This window comes from Nelumbo lutea, chromosome 1 (genome assembly GCF_056320005.1).
Source record: "Nelumbo lutea isolate HS-2025 chromosome 1, American lotus-T2T, whole genome shotgun sequence".
NCBI lineage: Eukaryota > Viridiplantae > Streptophyta > Magnoliopsida > Proteales > Nelumbonaceae > Nelumbo > Nelumbo lutea.
The window spans coordinates 39,825,312-39,848,444 of NC_142684.1; the positions used below are offsets into that span (position 1 = coordinate 39,825,312).

Below are 23,133 nucleotides of genomic sequence, written 5' to 3' on the forward strand. Positions count from 1 at the left end.
CTATCCCCTATTTAGCTAGCCCATCAGCTATAGAGTTAGCTGATCTTTTAACCCAACTCAGCCTGATTTCCATTTCTCGCACCAACCACTTGAACTTTCTTTTCTCAATGCTGTACTTCCATAATCCATAGTTGTCTTTCCTCAGACACCCTATGGCCACCTCCGAGTCCCCTTCAATTATGAGTTTTCTGACGTCCATTTCCTTAGCTTTCTAAACATCTTCCATAACTGCCAAGATCTCAGCTCTAAGAGAGTCCTCCACTCCAATTGGACCTGAGAAAATGACTGAAATGACCGCATTCTCATCCCTAAAAATACCCCCAATCCCTAACTGTCCAAGATTCCCCCTACAACTCCCATCAAAGTTCAGTTTTAGGAATCCAGCAGGTGGGGGTGTCCAAGACACCTTCACAACTGATTTGGACTACATACAGCTTGCAATCTCACCCCACTTCCTTAACATGTAACCCACCGTGTAGTCTGTGAATAACTCTAGAGATTTCAGCCACTGTACAGCCCTGATATGGATCACAGCCCTCAATTCTTCAGCCCCTCTCCTTATCCGAAAAGATTCTAAGATTTCTTTCTTCCCATAAGGACCAACATACTGCAGCCTTCAGTCCTCTCCACATTGTCCTTCCCCTTTTCACGCGCTACTTGAACAAAGAAGGAGAAAATAGGCTTTTCAAATATATGATGGAGGGTTCCACCTGTGCCCAAAGAGAGAAAAAGCCCATTCCCAGATTGACTTTGCAAATTGGCACGACACCAATAAGTGAAAACCAGTCTCCCCATCCACTTTGCATAGAACACACCAACGAGGTGATAAGCATGTATAAGGTCTCTTCTTTTGAAGCAAGTCACTAGCATTGTGTTTTTCCAGATAGGCTTCCCAACAAAAACTACCAACCCTAGGAGGGATTGGTCTGCACCAAACCTCATTAACCGGGAAAGGAGAGGTTGCGGGATTGGTGGACTGACATAAGACTCTGAAAAAGGAAGCACAGGAAAAAGAGCTCGTGGGAGTCGGGGTCCAAGTTCTAGAGTCCACCTTTGAGGGGTCAATGAAGACATTATCAAGGAGGTCAAGAAGGCTCAAGACACTGTGGAAGTCAAAGTCCCTCACAGCCCTCCTCAATCCTAGGTTCCACCCAAACCCAGAACTGGAGGATGAAGGGGTGATGAAAAAAGAATTTGGTTTATTTTTAAACTCAGAGAGGGCATATAGGGAGGGAAACAAGTCCTTAAGAGGAACATTCCCCACCCAAGTTTGTTCACAAAATTTTATGCAAGTGCCAGAGTTCAAATCATACTTGGCCAATGGGGAAAAGACTGGAAGCAAATCATGAATGCCTTTCCAAGGTGAGTTGCTTGTGGTCCTTGCTCTGATTCCAGCATCCCATCCATTCTGCTCCATCCCATGTATGCTTGCCACTATTCTAGCCCATAGCTTCTCTTGCTCCAAAAGAAAACCTCCACAACCACTTTCCGAAGAGGGCCGAGTTCCTTTTCCCAATATTCCCAAGCCCCAAACCTCCACAAGCTTTGCTCCTGGTCACCATTTTCCAACTAACTCTATGGTCCCTCTTCTCCTCTCCTAGCTCCCAAAGGAAATCTCTCATTAATCTCTCCAACCTAATGGAAACCTTCACTGGAATTTTGAACACTGAAAGGAAATAGATAGGTAAGTTTGCAAGCATGGCCTTGATCAATGTGGTCCTTCCACAAGGGAGAGATAATTCTTTTTCCAAGAAGCAAGCCTTTTTTCAAACCTCTCCACCACCGGGCTTCAAAAACTCTCTCTTGGGATTGTCACCTAGGGGCAAACCTAAGTAACTCAACGGCCAACCTGAGACCTCACACCCAAGCACTTTTGCATTCTCCCTAACCTCTCCCTCCTCCATATTCACACCCACAACACAAGTTTTCCCGAAGTTCACCTTTAAGTTTGACATTTGCTCAAAAAGTTGAATCGCTAACTTCAAATTCCTGATGAACCTCACATTACCTCCTTCACAAAACAATATCGTATCATTAGCAAACTATAAGTGAGTGAGTGGGATGTCCTCCCTACCAACCCTCCACCCTCTAATTAGGCCCCTAGAGTCTGCTCTGTGGATCAACCTTCCCAACACATCAGCAACAAGTAGGAACAGAAAAGGGGATAGGGGATCACCTTGTCTTATACCCCTAGTGGCTGGGAAAAAGCATTTGAAGGACAAGTACCTCCCAATGAACTTCCAAGATGAGCTGTATAAGGAATTGACTAACCTCAAGTAAAGCATGAATACATGCAAAAAAAAATTGATGATTTATCCATTAGATGTGATACTACAAAAAATAAGAGGCAAAAACCGCAAAAGTTGGCTCAATTCAAGAATGGACTACAAGTTGAAATAAAGGAGATGTTAACTGCTCAAATCTTTGACTTGGAGGATGCCAAACAAGTGGCTGTCAAAATGAACAGTTCAAAGCAAACAAATACAAGGCAATTTGTATCATAAGCCAGGGAGTATGCAGCTTGTAATCAAGCTGATGGGGGAAAGACTTCTAGGCCGACATACTCTAATGCCAACTCTAATAAGGGTAAATTAGTTGCTATTGGTGTTACTTAGAAAAAACAGCCTGATACTAATTATGTTACATGTGGAGGAAAGGACCATATGGCTTACCAAATGTCCTACCAAAAGCCTTAATATCATTTATGTAGGTATTTAAGCAATGGATGATCTAGATGATTACTTAGTGGAAGAACAGGACTATTCCTTCACTTATGATGATACTTTAGATGAAGATAGCAACTTTGTTAGTGTGGTTTGACATATTCTTACATCCTCAAAGGAAGAAAACAAGGAAGATTGGCTTCATACAGCAATATTTCAGACTATTGTTAAGAATGGAGACATGTATTGTAAACTTATCATATATAGTGGTTGTAGTATAAATGTGATTTCTAAAGGCACTGTGGAGCAACCAAAAATGATACCACAACCATACAAGATTGCTTGGGTTGATAAGACAACAATTCCGGTAACTAAACGAGCCCTTGTTACTATATCTTATGGTAGTTATTTTGATTCTATTTCATGCAACATTGTTACTATGAACGTTACACGCATATAGATTGGAAGGCCTTGGTTGTATGGCAGGATTAGGGATATCTACCATTGCGGAAGGGAGAACACCTATCACTTCTTATTTAATGGGAAGTGAGTTGTTATGAAGCCAATGTCACTAGAAGCTATTAAAAGGCATCATAGTTTTCAAGGCACCAAGGCAGACTTGGGCGACAAGAGAGCGCTTAGTCGCCTAGTCATCTAGGTGTCACTTAGGGCCTGTTCGTTTCCTCTTAACTCATATCTTAAGAGGAATCTTTTAACTTTAAGAGAAAAATGGGTGTTCGTTTGTTCTTATCTCTTATTTCTTAAAGTGCAATCATACAACTTTTTCCTTTCCAATGATACCCCAAAAAGACAAACAAAAACTCTCATATATAGGGTCAAAATGGATATTTGATCATTTTTTGAATTCAGAATTCAAAACAACATTCTCTGAATTCAGAGTTCAGAGGAAAGAAAAGTTCACCAATACCAATATACCTCTTAATGTAATTATTGTGCTTTCAGATGTCAGACTTCAGAGCAAACGAACAGGTCCTTAATGTTCAAAAAAGGACAGAAAAATAAGGGGTTAAGCCCCTGTTTTTTTCAAAGAAATATTAGTAAAACAAGGGGCATAGCCCCTGTTCTTGTCATAGAAAAAATAAAGAATGAATAAAATCATTAGAAATGAAGAAGAAAAAGTGGAGCCCCTGTCTTTGTCCTAGAAGAAGAAGAAAAAGAAGGGGCAGAGACCCTATTTTTGTTCCAGGGGTGGAGCAGAGTCTCTGTTTTTGCTCCAGAAGAAAAGAAGGGGCAGAGCCCCTGTTTTGTTCGAAAAAAGAAGAAAAGAAAAGATGGGTGGAGCCCTTGTTTTTGCTTGAACAAAAGAAAAGAAGAAAGGGTGGAGCAAAAGAAGAGGAAGGAGTGGAGCATACCTTCTATTATTGTTGAATGAAAGAAATAAAAAGAATGATTCAGTGTATCTTACTTTATCTTAATATTAGGACAGAAAAATAAGGGGTTAAGCCCCTGTTTTTTTCAAAGAAATATTAGTAAAACAAGGGGCATAGCCCCTGTTCTTGTCATAGAAAAAATAAAGAATGAATAAAATCATTAGAAATGAAGAAGAAAAAGTGGAGCCCCTGTCTTTGTCCTAGAAGAAGAAGAAAAAGAAGGGGCAGAGACCCTATTTTTGTTCCAGGGGTGGAGCAGAGTCTCTGTTTTTGCTCCAGAAGAAAAGAAGGGGCAGAGCCCCTGTTTTGTTCGAAAAAAGAAGAAAAGAAAAGATGGGTGGAGCCCTTGTTTTTGCTTGAACAAAAGAAAAGAAGAAAGGGTGGAGCAAAAGAAGAGGAAGGAGTGGAGCATACCTTCTATTATTGTTGAATGAAAGAAATAAAAAGAATGATTCAGTGTATCTTACTTTATCTTAATATTATAAGCTCAAAATATAAAAAATATTAAAAAAAAAACTTGAAGAACTTATATTTAAGTGTCGTGGCGTTTGGGCGAGACAAGCCCCAAAAAGCACCTAGATGCCGAGGCATCACCTTGACAACTATGAAAGGCATGCTAGGCCACCACAAAAGGAAACTACAGCCCAAAGCCCATTGCTGAATCTATGAAAAAACCATTACATTTGCTCTCTGAAAAAGAGTCTGAAGTAGAAAGCAAGGAGACAGGAGTTGTATATGTAGTAATATCCAAGGAGGTAAAATAACCAAAATGATTCAGTGTATCTTACTTATCTTAATATTATAAGCTCAAAATATAAAAAATATAAAAATATAAAAAACTTAAACAACTTATATTTTATGAAAGATGGTGTTTGGGTGAGGCAAGCCCCAAAAAGCACCTAGACGCCTAGGCACCTGCCCAGGCGTCGCCTTGACAACCATGTAAAGCATGCTAGGCCACCTAAAGAAGAGACTACAGCCCAAAAGCTCGTTGCTGAATCTAAGAAAAAACCACTACATTTGCTCTCTGAAAAAGGGTTTGAAGTAGAAAGCAAAGAGACAGGAATTGTATATGTTGTAATATCCAAGGAGGCAAAATAATCAGATGTTGTTCCACCTGCTAAAATGCACAAAGAAGTCGTCCAAATGTTGGATGAGTTTTAGATTGACACCAGAAGAGCTACCAAATGAGTTACCTCACATGAGAGACATTTAACATGCTATTAATTTGCAACCAGGATCACAATTACCCAAATTACCAACCTACCATATTAATCCTACAGAACATGTTGAACTTAAACAACAAGTTGATGACTTCCTAAAGAAAGGCTTTATTAGAGAAAACCTTAGTCCATGTGTTGTCCAGCTCTTGTCACTTCAAAGAAAGATGGTTCTTGGCACATGTGTTGGTAGTAAGGCAATCAACAAGGTTACTATCAAGTAGAGGTTCCCAAATCCTAGACTCGATAACATGCCTGATATGATGGTCAGGGCAACCATTTTTTCTAAGATTGATCTAGGAGTGGCTATCATCAAATACGAATTAGGCTTGGTCATTGGTGACGAGTGGAAGACAGCATTTAAGACAATGATGACGACTCAAGTACTTCAATCCTTCATTGGTTGTTTCCTAGTTGTTTATTTTGATGATATTCTTATATATAGTCATAGTCCAAAAGAGCACACTGATTATCTATATCAAGTGATAAATGTTTTACACCAAAAGAAACTCTACAGCAACTAAAAAAATCATGACATCCAAAGTTATATTTTTAGGGCATATTGTTTCTATTGAAGGTTAAGTGTTGATCCAGAGAAGATAAAAGCTATCTTAGAATGGCCCACCCTTCCTACCAATCTTCAAGAGGTTAAGAGTTTTCATGACCTAGAAACCTTTTATAGGACATTTATTAAGGGTTTCAACGATATCATGGTTCCAATTACCAATGCAATGAAAAAAGGTAAATTTAATTGGACCAAGGCAGTAATAATAGCATTTCAGATTATAAAGAAGAAAATGATAAAAGACACCTATTTTACAACTTCCAAACTTCTCCAAAGTCTTTGAAATGGCATGTATTCATAGGAATTGGAGTTCTCGTGTGGATAGGCAATCCCATTGCATTTCATAGAGAGAAACTAAATGAAGCCAAGTAAAAAATATTCACCTTATGACAAGGAATTATATGCAATAGTGCAAGTTCTACAACATTGGTGACACTACTTAATATCCAAGGAGTATATGCTCTTTTCTAATCATGAAGCGTTAAAGTACTTGAATTCTCAAAAGAAGATAAACCATAGGCATGGGAAGTGGGTATCGTTTCTACAAGAATACACCTTTGTCTTAAGCACCAAACTAGGAATGAGAATATGGTGGCAAATGCACCAAGTAAGGTGGCTTACATTGATTTTGCTCAATTAAAGCAAGACTATGTTGGTTGCGAGGATGTCAACATCATTTATGCTATTTACAACTTGGAAAGCAAGATGAGTATCCTTCCTTTTCACTACATAATGGCTATTTATTTTATGATACTCGTTTATGTCTACCAAACACTCATTTATAGGACTTTGTTATTTAGGACTTAGGAGTTACATGCTAGAGGTGTAGCAAGTCATTCTGGTAGAGATAAGCCCAGCCCCATTGTTATGGTAGAAAATAGGTTTTATTGGCCTAGCTTGAAGAATGATGTTGCTCATATAATAAAGCAATGTAGGACATGCCAACTTGCTAAAGGACAAAAGCAAAACACTAGGCTATATACACCCCTGCCTATTCCTCATTAACCATGGTAGGATTTCTACATGGATTTTGTCCTTGGGTTGCCCAAGACTACTAGGGGTTACAATATAATCTATGTTGTGGTGGATTGTTTCTCAAAGATGGCTCATTTCTTACCATGCAGCAAGACACATAATGCTTCACATATTGCTACTATATTCTTTAAAGAAGTAGCTCAATTTCATGGAGTGATTGCTACTATTGTATCAGATTAGCATACCAAGTTTATGAGTTATTTTTGGAAGACACTTTGGAAACTACTCAATACTCAAATGAAGTTCTCTACATTGTTTCTCCCCCAAATAGATGGTCAAACTGAGGTAGTCAATAGAAGCTTGGGAGATCTTTTATGGTGTTTGGTTGGTGATGATACTTCCAAGTGGGATTTAGTGTTGCCAACAGTTGAGTTTGCTCATAACAGCTCAGTGAATAGATTCATAGAAAGAATCCCACGTGAAGTGGAAACTAGTTCAGCCTAAGCAGCCAATTGATTTATTTACTTTACCGCCAGATGCGCAGGTATTAAAGCAGAAGTATTTGCTAGGCTCATCAAAGAGATACAACATGATGTTAGGGGAAAAATTGCATTGAGCAATGATTTGTACAAGACTAGAATTGATACTCATTAACGGTTGACAAATTATCAAGAGGGAGACATGGTTATGGTACATATACGGCTATAGCGGTTTCCTAAAAGTATGTACAAGAAGTTCCACTGCAAGAGCTCATGTCCTCACAAAATCATCAAGAAGATAAGTAGCGTATGTTCTAAAGTTTCCAAATGGCATGGGAATTTATCCTATTTTCAATGTTGAGGACTTGATTTCTTACCACAGATATGTGTTTTCTTTTAAGGCTACTATACCTAACTTACCAACTATTGCAATTACAAATAACGTTCTAGAGGATGTTTTATATGAGGAGATAATATCTACTACTACAGGAGGGTATCAGAAATTCCTTGTCAAGTGGAAAGGCAAGCTTATGTCTGAGTGTTTTTGGATCATTGTTGAAGTCTTTCATCATATCTTTATGAAAGATACCATACTTTTAACTCAAGGTCAAGTTCTTTGGAGTCGGGGAGAAATGATAGGGATCAATCAGCACTCTTAAAGACTTATTCTAGAAAGAAGAAGGCCTAACAACAGGTCCTAATATGTAATGATGGTAGGGATTTGGACTGAATTGGACACCAAGGGTGTTTTTGTCACTTTACAATTTTCTGTGGGGTCCAATGATAGGGTTTGATTTGCCTAGTTACAGTTTGTCTATGTTTACAGTTTCAAACTCATTGAATAAGTAGGATTAGAGTTATTGAGTCTAACCATTTGACTCCAAGGATTATTATGAGTTTAGAGTATGTAAATATGCATGTACATTTTACACCATGATCAATGAATTTTATTGAGTTTTCTTGAGCTTATGCTAATTATGGTGAGTAACTCCCATACCCTAGAGTGATTCTAGGCACCCCATGGGTGATTCCAAATATTCTCTCTCTATTTCCTTTCTTATTACTTCAAGAAGCCATTACAGCCCACAACTAGGGGGATCATGATTCATGAAAAAACAAAAAAGCATAACCAAACCGATGAGACCAAACCAAAATTTATGGTTAACTGAACCAATCAGTTCAGTTTTGGTTCAGTATTTTCGAAAAACCAAAGGTAGTGGTTTGGTTTCAGTTAACCAATATAAAAACCGGCGGTTAACCAAACCAGCCGATATACATAAATTTTTATATTATATATTTATGTATATTATATATTTTTCATATATCTTATATTTTTTATATATTATAAATGTATATATATGCATTATATAGTATAATATATATTTATAATATAAAATACATTATTTATTATGTATAATATAACATTTTATATGTAATATAAAAATATTAAACACATTATTTATATATGTAATATAATAAAAATGTAATATAAAATATATTATATATTTTATAAAATATAAAATAGATTATTTATTTATGATATAAAATATATTATGTATGTAATATAATATAAAATGTTATATTATAAATAATAAATAATGTATTTTATATTATAAATACATATTATAATATATAATGCATATATATACATTTATAATATATAAATAATATAAAATACATGAAAAATATATAATATACATAAATATATAATATAAAAATTTATGTATATTGGTCGGTTTTTTATAATATGATATAATGCATATAAAAATTTATGATATAATATTTTATACTTATTATATATAATATGATGAAATAAAAAAAACCAAAACAACGACGAAGCGAACCGATCAACCAGTTAACAATTCAGCTTTGGTTTGGTTACGATCACCGGTTTTCCAAAAACTGGTACTACCAGTTCGGCTTAGAAAAAAAGACCCACAATTTGATCAACCGAACCGTGAGCACCCCTACACACAACAGCCATAAATTTTCTATCATAGAAGGCCATTCCACATTCTCTAAGGACTGAAATTGGGCAGGTCCTACATCATGGGCTTAATTGTATACTTTACTACCACTAGGGTATATATTATAAATAATAAAGAGGGTTCTGCCAGCCCATCTTTTTGAGCTTTAAACCTTTCTTCTCTTCTCTCCCTTGTTCTTAATTATTCTCTCTCTTCTTTATTGTTACTGCACCATAGTAAAAATACCAAGTAGGCATATACTTAAAGACCCAAGAAGAATTACCTCATAACTGAACTTGCGTTTGTGAATGGGCTTAAATTTTCGAACATCCAGTATTGTTAGCTCATCATCCTACATAAAATAGAACAGTTGTAGCAAATAGAAAGCCATAAGCCAACTCTGGTGACATCTGGTAATATCTAAGACAAGCATTAGCAAGAATTTTAGTCCCAATAGAATTAATAAGTTCATAAGAAGTCTAAACTAAAGGAAAGATGTGACTAAGGTGCCTTAAGTAAGCATTCAATATTATAATGAAATTTGAAATAATACAAGCTTTGGGGACTAAGAAATATACCCTGTTCCCAACAGCTATGTGTGTCCCATCAGGTTTGTATGTGATGTTGATATTTTCACCACTTAGTTCAACCTGCTGAGAGCATTTTCCACCTGCAGAAATCAAATGTTAATAAACAAGATATTTCAACATATAACAGACAGAAGGAAGCAGTAAAGCATCATAACAATAAAAGTATAAGAGCTTAGAAACAAAAGAATGATTCCTGTTTTAATCTATCAGTTAGTTGAAGGGCAGCCTAGTGCACAAGGCTCCTGCCAATGTGGGGTCTGGGGAGGGATAGATGTACACAGCCTTACCCCTGCAAATACACAGAGAGGCTGTTTCCAATATTTGAACCCTGGTCATCCTGGTCGCAATGTTAGTCTTGCAGGTAACAAGAAATGCAGAAACCATTTCCACTAGATATAACATGGGAAGCAACTGCCAAGAAGAATCCACAAATTTGACTGGATACGAATAATGGACATTTTAAGAGAAAAACTGTGGTAAATATCTTTTACTGTCCACATGAATGATGAATCAACTAAAAATCCAATGACCCTTTGCTAGCCTTTTTTTTTATGAAGAAGAAATGCTTTTTCATGGCAGACTATCAATTTCTTGTTGGTTAAGCCCTATGTTCAAGTTCAACAATTTAAAAATAAGACAGCAACCATGACCAGTTATTTACAATCTTTTCTTTTTCTTCTTTTTGATTAAAACACAATGAAGGGAATTTATTAAAAAAAATGATGAGAGATTCCTGCTACTAAATATGGCTGGCAAATTTATGCATTATGCAATCTCCATTTCAGAGTTGCACCAAAGCATCAGTGGCTAGAGAACCCCATACAAGTTATGGTATTCCCATCCCTTTGGCAAGTAAGTATTAACATTGGTTGATCTACTATACACATGAATGAGCTGCTCAAAGAAAAGGCTAAGTATCCGCAAGGTTCAGAATATCAATACAGACCGATACGCCAGATGGGGCGTATTGGCCTAGCCTTTATTTTTCTTTTAGTTTTTTTCTCTCAAACTGGTTCAGGGGAGTCAGTTTAAGGCCCGTCTACCCCCTGAAATGGGTAGGTCCCCCAAACACTATGTATAGGGGCGTACCATACAGGCCCTAATACGATACGTATCGGCCGATACACCCCGTTATGTTGCGATATTTCAATCCTTGAGCATCCATCTGAATGGCCAGTTATTTAACAATATAGCAGGCTTGAACTTCAATGACCCTGATTCAGTTGCAAATAATTTTCTTTATCTTAAATGTGAGATCCATGATTCATGAGAGTTTCACAAAAAGTTCTAATGCCAGCAACACCAGTGAAAACAAGCGATCTGTTGCAGGTTGAAAGCTCTAGAAGAGCTAGGGCAGACAAAAAAAGAACATGGGCTGAAATAGTAAAAAATGGCTTGAAAGCCCATAATTTAACAACGGATATGGCACTGAACATAATGGAATGGCAGAACAGGATTCATGTAACCAACCCTATATACTTGGGACAAGGCTTAATTGAGTAGAGTGGGTATCTGTGAGATGGTGTCCAATTTTCAGTTATCCACAAGAAAGCATAAAAGCAACAGGTTTGTTTACCACTATTGTAAATAGACACAATACTTGCAATTCTCTAGAGGAAATGAACAACAATACTCAGCTCAACTAGCATTCCCTCCCTAACTTTTTCACTTATTTTGTGTGTGTGTGTGTGTGTGTGTAATGTGCAGCACTAGTATGGCCACCATTTTCAAAATTTATCACTTACTACGGGCATCCCACAGGCGGACAGTCTTATCACCCGATGCAGTTGCAATTAAGTCAGCATGTCTTGGATCCCAGCATAGCTGGTCCACACTATCTGTGTGTCCCTTCAACTCTACGTCTTTAACCTTGCCCTGCAACAAGTTTCACGAAGCAAAATATCAGTGAAAAGACGAAGATATACATGAGAGAGAGAGAGAGTGTGTGTGTGTGTGTGATATCTTTCCTTACAAGAAAAAATTTTAAAAGGGCAAAAATTGTAGAGAACTATCTCAATTAGATCTCAAATAGTTGTTTTGCATGCCCGACTGAATCCCCCACCGAGTTCTGAATCATGCCAAATTCTTAATTGATTTCGCAAATAGCATAGCAAAAACTAAGCAAGCGTACATCTATATCGTACCAAAAATGTAGCTAAGCATGACCTTAAGTATCCAACTAGATTGATGGTTATGTGCTGCTATACCCAAATAGACATCGTTGCTACTAACAAGGAAAACCACAGATTAATTTATGGCAATGGGGAAATAAAGTGGGGAAAGTCCAGGAGCCTCAAATGATCTGAGAACATGAGGCTATAGATAAAAGAAGCTTACATGTCCATGCGACTCGATGTGCCAGACTCTAGCTGTTTGATCAACAGAACCAGATGCCAATTTCGTGCCTGTGCAATTCCAAGCCACCGAATGCACCTTTTGAGCAGAAGACGAACCACTCGTTAATTTCTAATAAGGAATGTAAAATAAAGCCAGGAATTCTACAACCCCATTAGTGGGAACATAAACCTAGGATTTCTGCAACATAGAGTGGAGTTCATAGCAAACATCTGAAGGTGTTTGTATGATTGAGGGAGAGGGGCGGATGAGGGAATACCTTCTTCTTGTGACCTTGATATTCTCTGCTGTGAAGATTTTTGAATGGTATAGTGGTGTCCTCCATCTCTGCAACCTTTCGTTAATGAAAGGAATAATGGGGAATGGACGCCTATTTTAGAGGGAAACGCCGCTTTTTTCAGCAGCGGGAAAGTATTGGGGCATTAGCTAACTGGTTCGCTGGATCGGGCAGTTATGGATATCGGATGGTATCCGAACACAGGATCCTAACAACCGGTCACAATGAAATGGGCTCAGTGACTCCAGATCTCCTGCCCACATGATAATATGACTGCATCTCCGCATGAATGTTTACATGTAGATACTGAAGATGTTCCCAAGCTGCAGTGTTATGTGGGTAGAGTGTATAAGATTTCTGTGGGCAGAAGATCCGAGCTCTCTCACAAGATCGTGCGAACGGTTACAGCAATACAAGGCTGCAAGGAATGTTTACATGTAGATACTGAAGATGTTCGCAAGCTGCAGTTTTATGTGGGTAGAGTGTATAGGATTTTTGTGGGCAGAAGATCCGAGCTCTCTCACAAGATCGTGCGAACGGTTACAGCAATACAAAGCTGCAAGGGATTGTGTGAATGGTGTGAATACGCTCTTGTAAGGGTCAAATCCGATTTCAGTCACAACCGCCTCAGCCACGCATAGAGAACATCTCCCTTGTCTAGTTGTCCTCAATGGCGAGGTATTTCTAATGTATAGCCGCAATGGTTGTTGGCATCCTGTTGGGGGATTAGATTCGGTCTTGTCGTTATGTGGGTGTTGTCTGCATCCATGTCACACCGTCATTCCGCCACGTGATTGGTGCCCCTGAGAATATCTCCTAATGCCAAGTTGGGGAATTGTTCCCGATACACATTGAGATGTACAAATGGGCCTACGTGGTGCCTTGCTTTCTGGGCACAGATATCTCCAAGTGAACTATTGTCAAAAGTTGTAGATGTTTCTCTTTCAAAGTTCAAACCTTCAAATAACCACCTTTGTTACACTTTTTCTAAGGTTTGATCATATCCTCTCAATTCTTATTTATTAAGAAGAATCTTTTAATTTTAAGAGAAAAATGGTTATTCATTTCCTCTTATCTCTTATCTCTTAAAATGCAACTATATAACTTATTGTTTTCCAATAATACCCCCAAAAAGATAAGCAAAAAACCTCATACATAGGGTTAAAATAGATATTTGATAATTTTCAAAATTTAAAATTTAGAACAACGTTTTCTACATTTAAAGTTCAAAAAAAGAAAAGTTCACCAATACCAGTATACCTCTTACTATAATTATTGTATTTTCACATGTTAGACTTTAGAACAAATGAACAAACCCTTAGTGAAATGCACCAAAAATACCCTCATGCATAGGATTGGCCTACCAACTCCCTCGCTTTCCAAACCCGATGGACTTGGATGGAAATTGAATTATTGGAGATGGGTATTGATAGTGAAACTAGATCGGAGATGTTGGGGAGTAAATTTCTATTTCTTGCCCCACCCAAACCCAACTATATATAGTGGGAACATGTGCGATGTATGAGGTGGTATTAAGTAGATCTTTTATACTATCTCTTATGATTTTTTTTTAACTTTTAATGACTAATTATAACTTTTCAAATAAATATAATTATTGGGTAATTCTTCGTAATTATTGTAATGAGTTTGTGTTTACATTATGTGATAACCCCAGGTAATTATCATCATAATTTATACTACTTTTTGGATAAATTCTTTTAATTTATTTTTGATAATTTTTATGGTTATATTATTTGACATTTTTAAGTACAACAATCATGAAATTTAAAAAAAACTCCAAATAACAATATTTTTAACTAACAATACGTAATAATCTACAAAGCACAAAATATACAAATTTAAAGCAAAGCAACTACTCATTAAGCAAAATTCAAATAACCCATAAATTTAAACCAATGAAATTCAATAAGAAAAAGTCAAACATTATTTTTGCTGAATTTTATTAATAATATTTATTAATTTTTTATGAGAGTAATTACCAAGTTTATTTTTAGTAATTTTTTTATAATTATTGACAATTTATTGTTGAATAATAGTAATTTACTATTGGTTATATTATATGATGATTATTCATAAATAATAATTTCTATACTTATTATCTGATAGGTTATTGATAAATTCTGGTAAATTTTACTATTTTTAATCTTAGTGATAATTTTTGAAAATAATCTATACTATATTATGATATTTAATTTCAGTAATAGCATTAACTTTCTGCAATTTAAATCTTCATTAAGTATCAATTTCAATATTGAAATTATTTTTTCAAAATTACTGAAATTGGAATCATGTTTTAAAATAATACCAATAATTAAATGGCTTTCCAATTTACCAAAAAACAATGTAAATTACAAAATTTAATTTTCAAAAATTATTTTGAATATTTAATTTCAGTAATTGTTTTTGAAAATAATATATACCATATTATGGTATCTAATTTCAGTAATGTTATCAATAATAGTATTAACTTTCTACGATTTAAATCTTCATTAAGTATCAATTTCAATATTGAAATTAATTTTTCAAATTTACTGAAATTGGAATCGTTTTTTAAAATAATATCAATAATTTAATGAGTTTTCAATTTCCCAAAAACCAAGATAAATTACGAAATTTAATTTTTAATTTCAGTGATTATATTTGAAAATAATCTATAGTACTATATTATGATATTTAATTTCCTTAATTGGAATTTTTAATATTCAGTAATATTATCAATAAAAGTATTAACTTTCAACAATTTCAATCTTCATCAAGTATCACTATCAATTTCAGTATTGAAATTAATTTTTTCAAAATTACTGAAATTGGAATCATTTTTGAAAATAATACCAATAATTTAATGACTTCCAATTTACCAAAACTGTTTGGAATATGGTTGAATTGGTCGCGCCCCGGGTTCCACATGTCACCTCCACGGCTGCCTCATCACCTTGGCCACGTCAGCACCACGTCATGAAGATAAGCGCGACCAAGACACGGATCTTCAGTTATAAAAAGGTACCTCCCACTCAAGGTAAAGGATCCAACTTTTGACTTTCATATCATTACTCTACTCAGACCAGTACCATTCTCCAACTACTTGGCCCAACCACCCACTTTTCTCGATTGACTTAAGCATCGAACTACCTACCCGGAGATAACTCCTCAGGCCTCTAACCGCTTTCTTGGTTTCAGATCTTGAAGTGCAACTTCGTCTTCCACCTCAGCTCCACCCAGTTCGTAGGATTATTCGTAGGATTATCTGACTGTGACATCGATTCAAGAACTACCTTAGATCGAGCAACATCAAATTGGTGTCGTTTGTGGGAATCGCACAAAAATATGTTCCTAATTCTCTTTCCACGCAATCAAGAAACGATCAATAAATGATGCCAAGAAACACATCGGAAAGCTCAACAGGTCGATCCCCATCTCAAGGATTCCGCTCTCACCACAACCCTCTATGTGAGTTTCAGTAGCAACCTCAACCCCAGGCCGCGACCACACCCAGTTTCAAGTGATGCAACAAAAGGTCAATCAAATTTTGGCCATGATGCAGACGTTGAACCTAGCTCCACGAACTCCTCAGGTCGTCCTTCCCTTGCCCGATGCTTACCGCAGCCGATCCTCACCCAAAGGACCACAAAAAGTGATGAGCAGACAGGGGTAAGGCGCGGTTTGACCAAGAAAGGCAAACTTCAAGAACATCGGGCTCCTCAATCTTGTCCCACGTGTGTGATGACTAAATAGACCAATCAGCTCGGATTCCAATGAAGGAAAGGCTCGATAGACGGACACAACAATAGCCTGTCTCTATCGTTGAATCCAGTTCGGTCAAAGATTGCCTATTACCGGCCAAGAAAGAAAGAACCACGACTGCGGCCTAAGACCACAGGGATGCAAAAATCAAAGGGCTTAGACAATGTCTGGTCGAGCTGGAGCGCGGCCCCTGCCGCAGTCCAACCTGTCGAACCCAAAAACCAACCTGCCAAGGAGTTAATCTTCACCCAAGACATCAAGGATGAACTTACCCCTGGCTGACTGGCGAGCATCGCAATTTGAAAGGTACAACGGATATGCAGACCCCATGACCATCTTGAAGCCTTTAAAGCCTAGATGATGTTGCACGGAGTCCAACCTGTCAAACCCAAAAACCAACCTGCCAAGGAGTTAATCTTCACCCAAGACATCAAGGATGAACTTACCCCTGGCTGACTGGCGAGCATCGCAATTTGAAAGGTACAACGGATATGCAGACCCCATGACCATCTTGAAGCCTTTAAAGCCTAGATGATGTTGCACGGCTCCTCCAAAGGTCTAATATGCAAAGCTTACCTAGCAACCCTGAAGGGTGTGGCTTTGGCGTAGTACTCTTCCCTTTCTACGCTCCATCTCCTCTTGGGAGTAGCTGGAGAGCCAATTCCTGGCACAGTTCACGCCCAGTAAGAAGCACTAGAAGACTTCGGCTAACCTCATGCGAGTGCAATTGAGGAAGGGAGAGTCCCTCAGAGAATACCTAGCTAGATTCAACTCTAAGGCTCTACAAATCTGATAACTGAATCAGTTGATGGCCGTCATAGCTATCATGTAGGGCTTACGCCCCTCGTCGTTCAACTTTTCCATATTGAAGAACCCTTCTCAGGCTATGGCAGCATTGATGAACCATGCCTAGAAATACATCAACGACGAAGAAGCACAAGTGCAACAAAGAGGTGAGGAGGAGCAGCCCAATAAGAAGAGAAGGGACCCTAATAACCACAAAGCAGAGAGGATGGATCGCGACAACAAGAGACAGGACCGCCGATCAGATTAGAGGCCGAGGACTCCGCTCCCGACCTATAGATATTTCACGCCACTAACTGCACCATGGTCTGAAATCTTGATGCAGATCCGTGACATCAAGTATGTTAGGTGGCTCAAGAGGATAAAAACCCAAAGCAACAAAAGGAACCATGACAAGTATTATGAGTTCCATCAAGACCACAACCACAAGACCGATAATTGTCATGATTTGAATCACCACCTCAAGGACTTGATCAGGTGCAGATACCTCGAGGGATTCAATGACATAAAAGAAGATAGACCGAAGGAGAAACCACGCCCTGGACCCCCAGGACGAGCTCCCCCAGCCAGAGTCATCGTCGTGATCTTAGGAGGGATGGCCTTTGGAGGGGAGAGCAGCTCAGGCCACAAGGCATATACGCGGTTGCTCGAGATCGATGACAAAGAACAGAAGAGAGGGCGAGAAGACCCAATCACCTTCACCGACGATGACCTCAGGGGGGTCCAAACCCCACATGACAACGCCCTAGTGTTCACGACCGAGATAGCTAACTTCATGTTCGTTGTGTCCTAGTAGACACATGGAGTTTAGCTAACATCCTATTCGAAGAGGCCTTTGAACAACTTGGCATCAGCAAGGACCGCCTCACCCCAGTCAACATACCCTGATGGATTTCTCCGAGGAGTCACTCATGCCTAAGGGGAAGATCACCTTGCCCCTTTTGATTGGAGATGGTGAGATAACCTCCACAGCGATGGTGGACTTTATCGTCATTCGATGCCTTTCATCCTAGAACACCATCCACGGCTAGCCGACCTTAAATGCTCTACAGGCTTCTATTTCCATGTTTCACCTCGCCATGAAAGTCATGGCCCCATAGGGAGTGAGAGTGGCACGTGGGGACCAAAGGGCAACATGGCAATGCTACTTGACATCCTGCTGAGGAAAGCACCAAGCCACGGAAATCCTAACCACAGAGAGCATAGACCTGTGAAACGAGTTGAAGACTCAGTGCGGCCAACTTGTCGAAGACTTGATATAGGTGTCTTTCTTCAAAAAAGACCCCGAGAAGAAGGTCCAACTTGGATCTCTCTTGGAAGATCGTCTTTCGGATGACCTCATACAGCTGTTGAAGGACCATGCCGACATTTTTGCCTAGTCGATCGTGGAAATGCTGGGGATCGACCCCAAGGTCATCACCCACTGCTTAAACGCTGACTTGCGCTACTGTCCCATCAGGAAGTAGAAGAGGAGCTTCATCGCAAAACGGTGGCAGGTAATCAATGAGGAGGTCCATAAGCTACTCGACGCCGGCTTCATCCGAGAAGTAAAATAACTAGACTAGCTGGCCAACGTGGTGATGGTGAAGAAGTCTAATGGAAAGTGGAGGATCTGCATTGACTTCACTGACCTGAACAAAGTCGGTCCCAAAAACATCTTCCGCATGTCGAGGATCAACCAGCTTGTCGACACAACGACGCGGCATGAACTCTGAAGCTTCATGGATGTGTTTTTGAGCTATAATAAAATTCAAATGCATCTAGATGACCAGGAGAAGACCTCCTTCATCACCAAACGTGGACTTTACTGCAACAAGGATATGCCCTTTGGCCTCAAGAACGCTAGTGCTAGTTATCAGTGGCTGGTGAACGAGGTATTCAAGTATCAACTCAACCACAATGTTGAAGCATACGTCGACGACATACTGGTAAAGAGCAAAAAGGCTGAGCACCACCTAGCCTACCTCAAAGAAGTCTTCAGCACCCTTAAGAAGTAAAAAATGAATCTAAACCCAACCAAGTGTGCTTTCGGGGTCGGTTCCAGCAAATTCCTGGGGTTCAGGGTCTTGCAGCGAGGAATCAAAGCCAATCCAGAGAAGATCCAAGCCATCCTCAACATGTAGTCGCCCTAGACCAACAAAGAAATGCAGTGCCTCACTGGATGAGTAGCTACCCTCAGCAGGTTTATGTCAAAATCCGTAGACCGATGCCTACACTTCTTTAAGGACCTCAAGAAGATAAAGGATTTTTAATGAACCGAGGAATGTGAACAGTCCTTCAAGGAGATGAAGAGGTACTTGAGTTCGACGTCTCTCCATAGAAAGCTAAGTTCCGAAGATGAGCTATTGCTCTATCTCTCAGCTGAAGACAAGGTGGTTAGCTCAATAATGGTCAAGGAAGAAGGCTGGGTACAAATGCCAATCTACTACACCAGCAAGGTCCTGGACGGTGTAAAAACCCACTACACAAATCTAGAGAAGGTAGCCTTGGCCCTAGTCACCTCAACAAGAAAACTTATGCCATACTTCCATGCCCACAACGCCCGAGTGCTTACCAACCAACCTCTCAAGAAAGTTCTACAGAGGTCGGAAGCATCTAGCTGCCTGGTTAAATGGAGTGTGGAGCTGGGTGAGTTCGGCGTCGAATATGCACCTCGGTCTACCACCAAGGACTAGCCTTGGCCGACTTCCTCACGGAATGCACCTTCACAGCACCAGATCCGACCCCAGTACCATAGATATGGACTCTCCATGTGGACGGTTCCTCCAACAAGCAAGGAAGTGGGGCCAACCTTATCCTCCTCAGCCCAAACATCACGGTATTGGAGCACACACTCATGTTCGAGTTCAAGGCCTCCAACAATGAAGTTGAGTACGAGGCCTTGATTGCAGAACTATGACTCTCCCTAGACCTCGGTGCCCGGCGAGTCGAGGCCTTCAATGACTCCCAGCTGGAGGTTAACCAGATTCTCGGCAAGTTTGAGACATGGACTCCGACCATGACGAGTTACCTGTAAAGGGTGCAAAAGCTCATCCAACAGCTTGGACATTTTACTATACAACAGATCCCTCAAGTTGAAAACATCTGAGATGATGCACACACGAAGCTAGCTAGCTCACCACAAATTGAATTCTACTCAACAGTGCGGATGGACATGTTGGCCCAGCCCAGCATTGCACCAATGACCTTCCTCATTCTTCTAGTTTAGCAGGGTCCATCCTGAATGGACCTAATAGTACAATATTTACAGAACTACACCATAAACAGCCACAGGAGAGATGCCCTTCAGCCTTATGGAGCCGAAGCCATGATCCTCGTAGAGATAGACTCGCCAACTCTTTGAATCGAGTTCTATGACAAGGAGCAGAACAATGAAGACCTTCGCACAAAGGTCAACCTGGTAGAAGTACGTGACCGAGCATACCTCATGATAGCAACACAACAACAAAGAATGTCCAAGTAGTACGACTCTAAGGTCCGAAGAAGAGAGTTCAAGACCGGTGACCTCATTCTTTGCTAAGTCATAGTACCTATGCCAGGGGAAGGAAAGCTCAGACTGAACTGGGAAGCACTGTACAGGGTCACCAAAATCCTTGGACCCGGTACCTACACACTAGAAGACCTCGACGGAAGACCTGTACCAAGAAGTTAGAATACCGGGAACCTAAGAATGTACAACCAATAGTCCAACATCAATAAATATAGAATTTTTGGTAGTCAATTGTTCAACACTAATTGCACAACACACAATGCATGACATACCACGCAATGCACGTCGTGCAACACATGCCATCCAACCAAACTCTAAACGACTGGAATGCCCGCGCATTGACTCGGTCAACACATGCATAGCAACACTCTAGCCTAACGGCACATAACTCATCAATCCAGTTGACGACCAGAGCCCAAAGTGGGGAAAAACCCTCCCACCTCCAATGCAAGAGGGTGGTCACCGAACTCCACAGACCCAACTGACAAGTCGCCAAATTAGAGCTAGCTGAGGAATGGCTAGCATATGAAGAGCGCGAAGTTCCCTAAGACCAAGTGCCGCCGAGCATCCTCCAAGTGGTGAGATCTCAAAAAGCAATTCGGCTAGGAAAGCCGAAGACTGAAGATATCGGCTACCCCTGACCACGCCCAAGTTAAGACCAAGGCCTACAACTTGGTTCAACAAAGTAAAAAAAAAGAAGGGCAAAGTACACAAGCTTGGAACAAAAAAAGTGCTTTTCATTAATTCCATAAAATATTTACAAGCGTAAAGCTCGACATACCAACTCCATATTTTGTGCGCATTTGTCCTTTTGATGTGTGCTGGCCAACTCCATATTTTCAAGTGTCTTATACTTGGTTTCTTGTTAGTCCATAGTTTATAAAGTCTTTGGAACCAATTCGGTTTAAATCCGGTTGAACACTCAAATTGCAATATGCAATGCATGCCCCCAAAAGGAGAAATATTCACATCCTAGATCTAATCGAAGGGTTTTGATATGTCTCTCCAATTGTTTCTCGACTTGTTGTTTAAATCTTTGAACTTTTCAAAGGATTTAGACTTATGTCTCATTAGTTACACGTAACCATATTGAGAATAATCATCGGTAAAATTTATGAAGAAAAATTGCCACCCCTAGATATGATGCAAAAAGATACAAATGGATATGACATTTGGAAGTTCAAATAAGTCTAAAGAACACATGAATAACACTAATTTTAAGTCTATAGAAATGGTATAAGAATATAAGAAATACATGCTTTAATAGTTTATGAGTTAATACATAACAATAAGCAAAATGGGTATAGGTATTACATGATAATTTCACCAAGAGATCTATAAATTGCTAAAGATTAAGAAAAAACCTAATCTTAATTCAAAAATTGTATTAGATATATGCAAGGATCAAGTGTCATTATTGGGTATTGTATCAAACAACTCAGATAGGGATACAAAGAAGCTTTGAAAAACATATGGATATAGACAAAAAAAGTGGAAATGGTTGGAAGCATTAGAGAAAATGCATACAAATTCCATAAATATATTAATAACATTAAATTTAATGTCAAAATAACCACAAGTAATGTATAAATACATAGTAAATATATATTTTAAGTGCATAGATATCATAGAATTTTATTGATGATACATTGATCAAGAGTTTAATGCACATCTTATATATATTTTTACAAGTTAATACATGCACAAAGTATATGCAACTATTATATTTGAATTATCATATCAATCTTTTATATTTTACTATTTTTAATTTTTAACATAAACAAAAAGGTCAATTTAAAAAGATTAAAGGTCTGTTTGGTTCATAATAGGAATCAGAATGGTCTATTTCCTTCACCTGTTTGGTTCGGTTTGGAATCGGAATCAAAATCAGAATTGGTTTGAATGGATTCTCATTCCCATGGGAGGGGGAGGGAATGATCATTCCCTCATGGGGGGAATGCCATTCCACCAAGAATGGGAATGAGATTTGTTTCTGTCCAACCAAATAGTTGAACCATTCCGATTCCGATTCTAGATCCCTATTCTTGCAAACCAGATGGGCCCTAATTCTCAAATGTTTGGTAAACAATATTTTTTTGTAAACAACAAATATGTTATTATAAAATGCAAATTGAAATATCAATTAATAATTTGCAAAAAATATATAATATTATCTTAAAATATATTAAAAATTTAAAGATACATATCATGTGCAAATTTAAAAAACTTAAATAGTAAAATAATGATTTTATTATTAAAATAATGTATAAATTTATTGAGATTACAAATCATATGTTGATATACATGTGATTTAATAAATTATTTATTCTATTAGCTTTTGAAATACTAATTTTGAATATTATTCTTTTTAATTTGTAGTTGGAGTTATTGAGTATAAATATATATTATTTATTTAATTGCATATACACATTAAAATTAATAAAAGTTAAAAATATTTGTTCAATACGCTTTTATATTAGTGTGCATTGTATAAGGTGGCATATTGGACCAATGGATATGATTAAAAGGATACACATCTTATTGTATCCCAATATAAGGTGTCGTATTGTATTGTAGTGTAAGTGTATGACTTGG

At 38.4% G+C, this 23,133-nt stretch overlaps 1 protein-coding gene across 1 annotated transcript in view; it reads right to left on the minus strand.

The window, feature by feature from the left end:
• TEX1 (Transducin/WD40 repeat-like superfamily protein) overlaps positions 1-13,137 on the minus strand; it is a 49,661-nt gene extending 36,524 nt beyond the window's left edge. Inside the window, exons 1-5 of the mRNA XM_088963716.1 lie at positions 12,465-13,137; positions 12,188-12,283; positions 11,596-11,725; positions 9,839-9,930; positions 9,544-9,612 (exon numbers count right to left, since the gene is read on the minus strand). Of these exons, the coding sequence (XP_088819842.1) occupies positions 9,544-9,612; positions 9,839-9,930; positions 11,596-11,725; positions 12,188-12,283; positions 12,465-12,530 (453 nt within the window). The 5' untranslated portion in view covers positions 12,531-13,137. The remainder of the gene's footprint in view (positions 1-9,543; positions 9,613-9,838; positions 9,931-11,595; positions 11,726-12,187; positions 12,284-12,464) is intronic.
• Between the last annotated feature and the right edge of the window lie 9,996 nt (positions 13,138-23,133).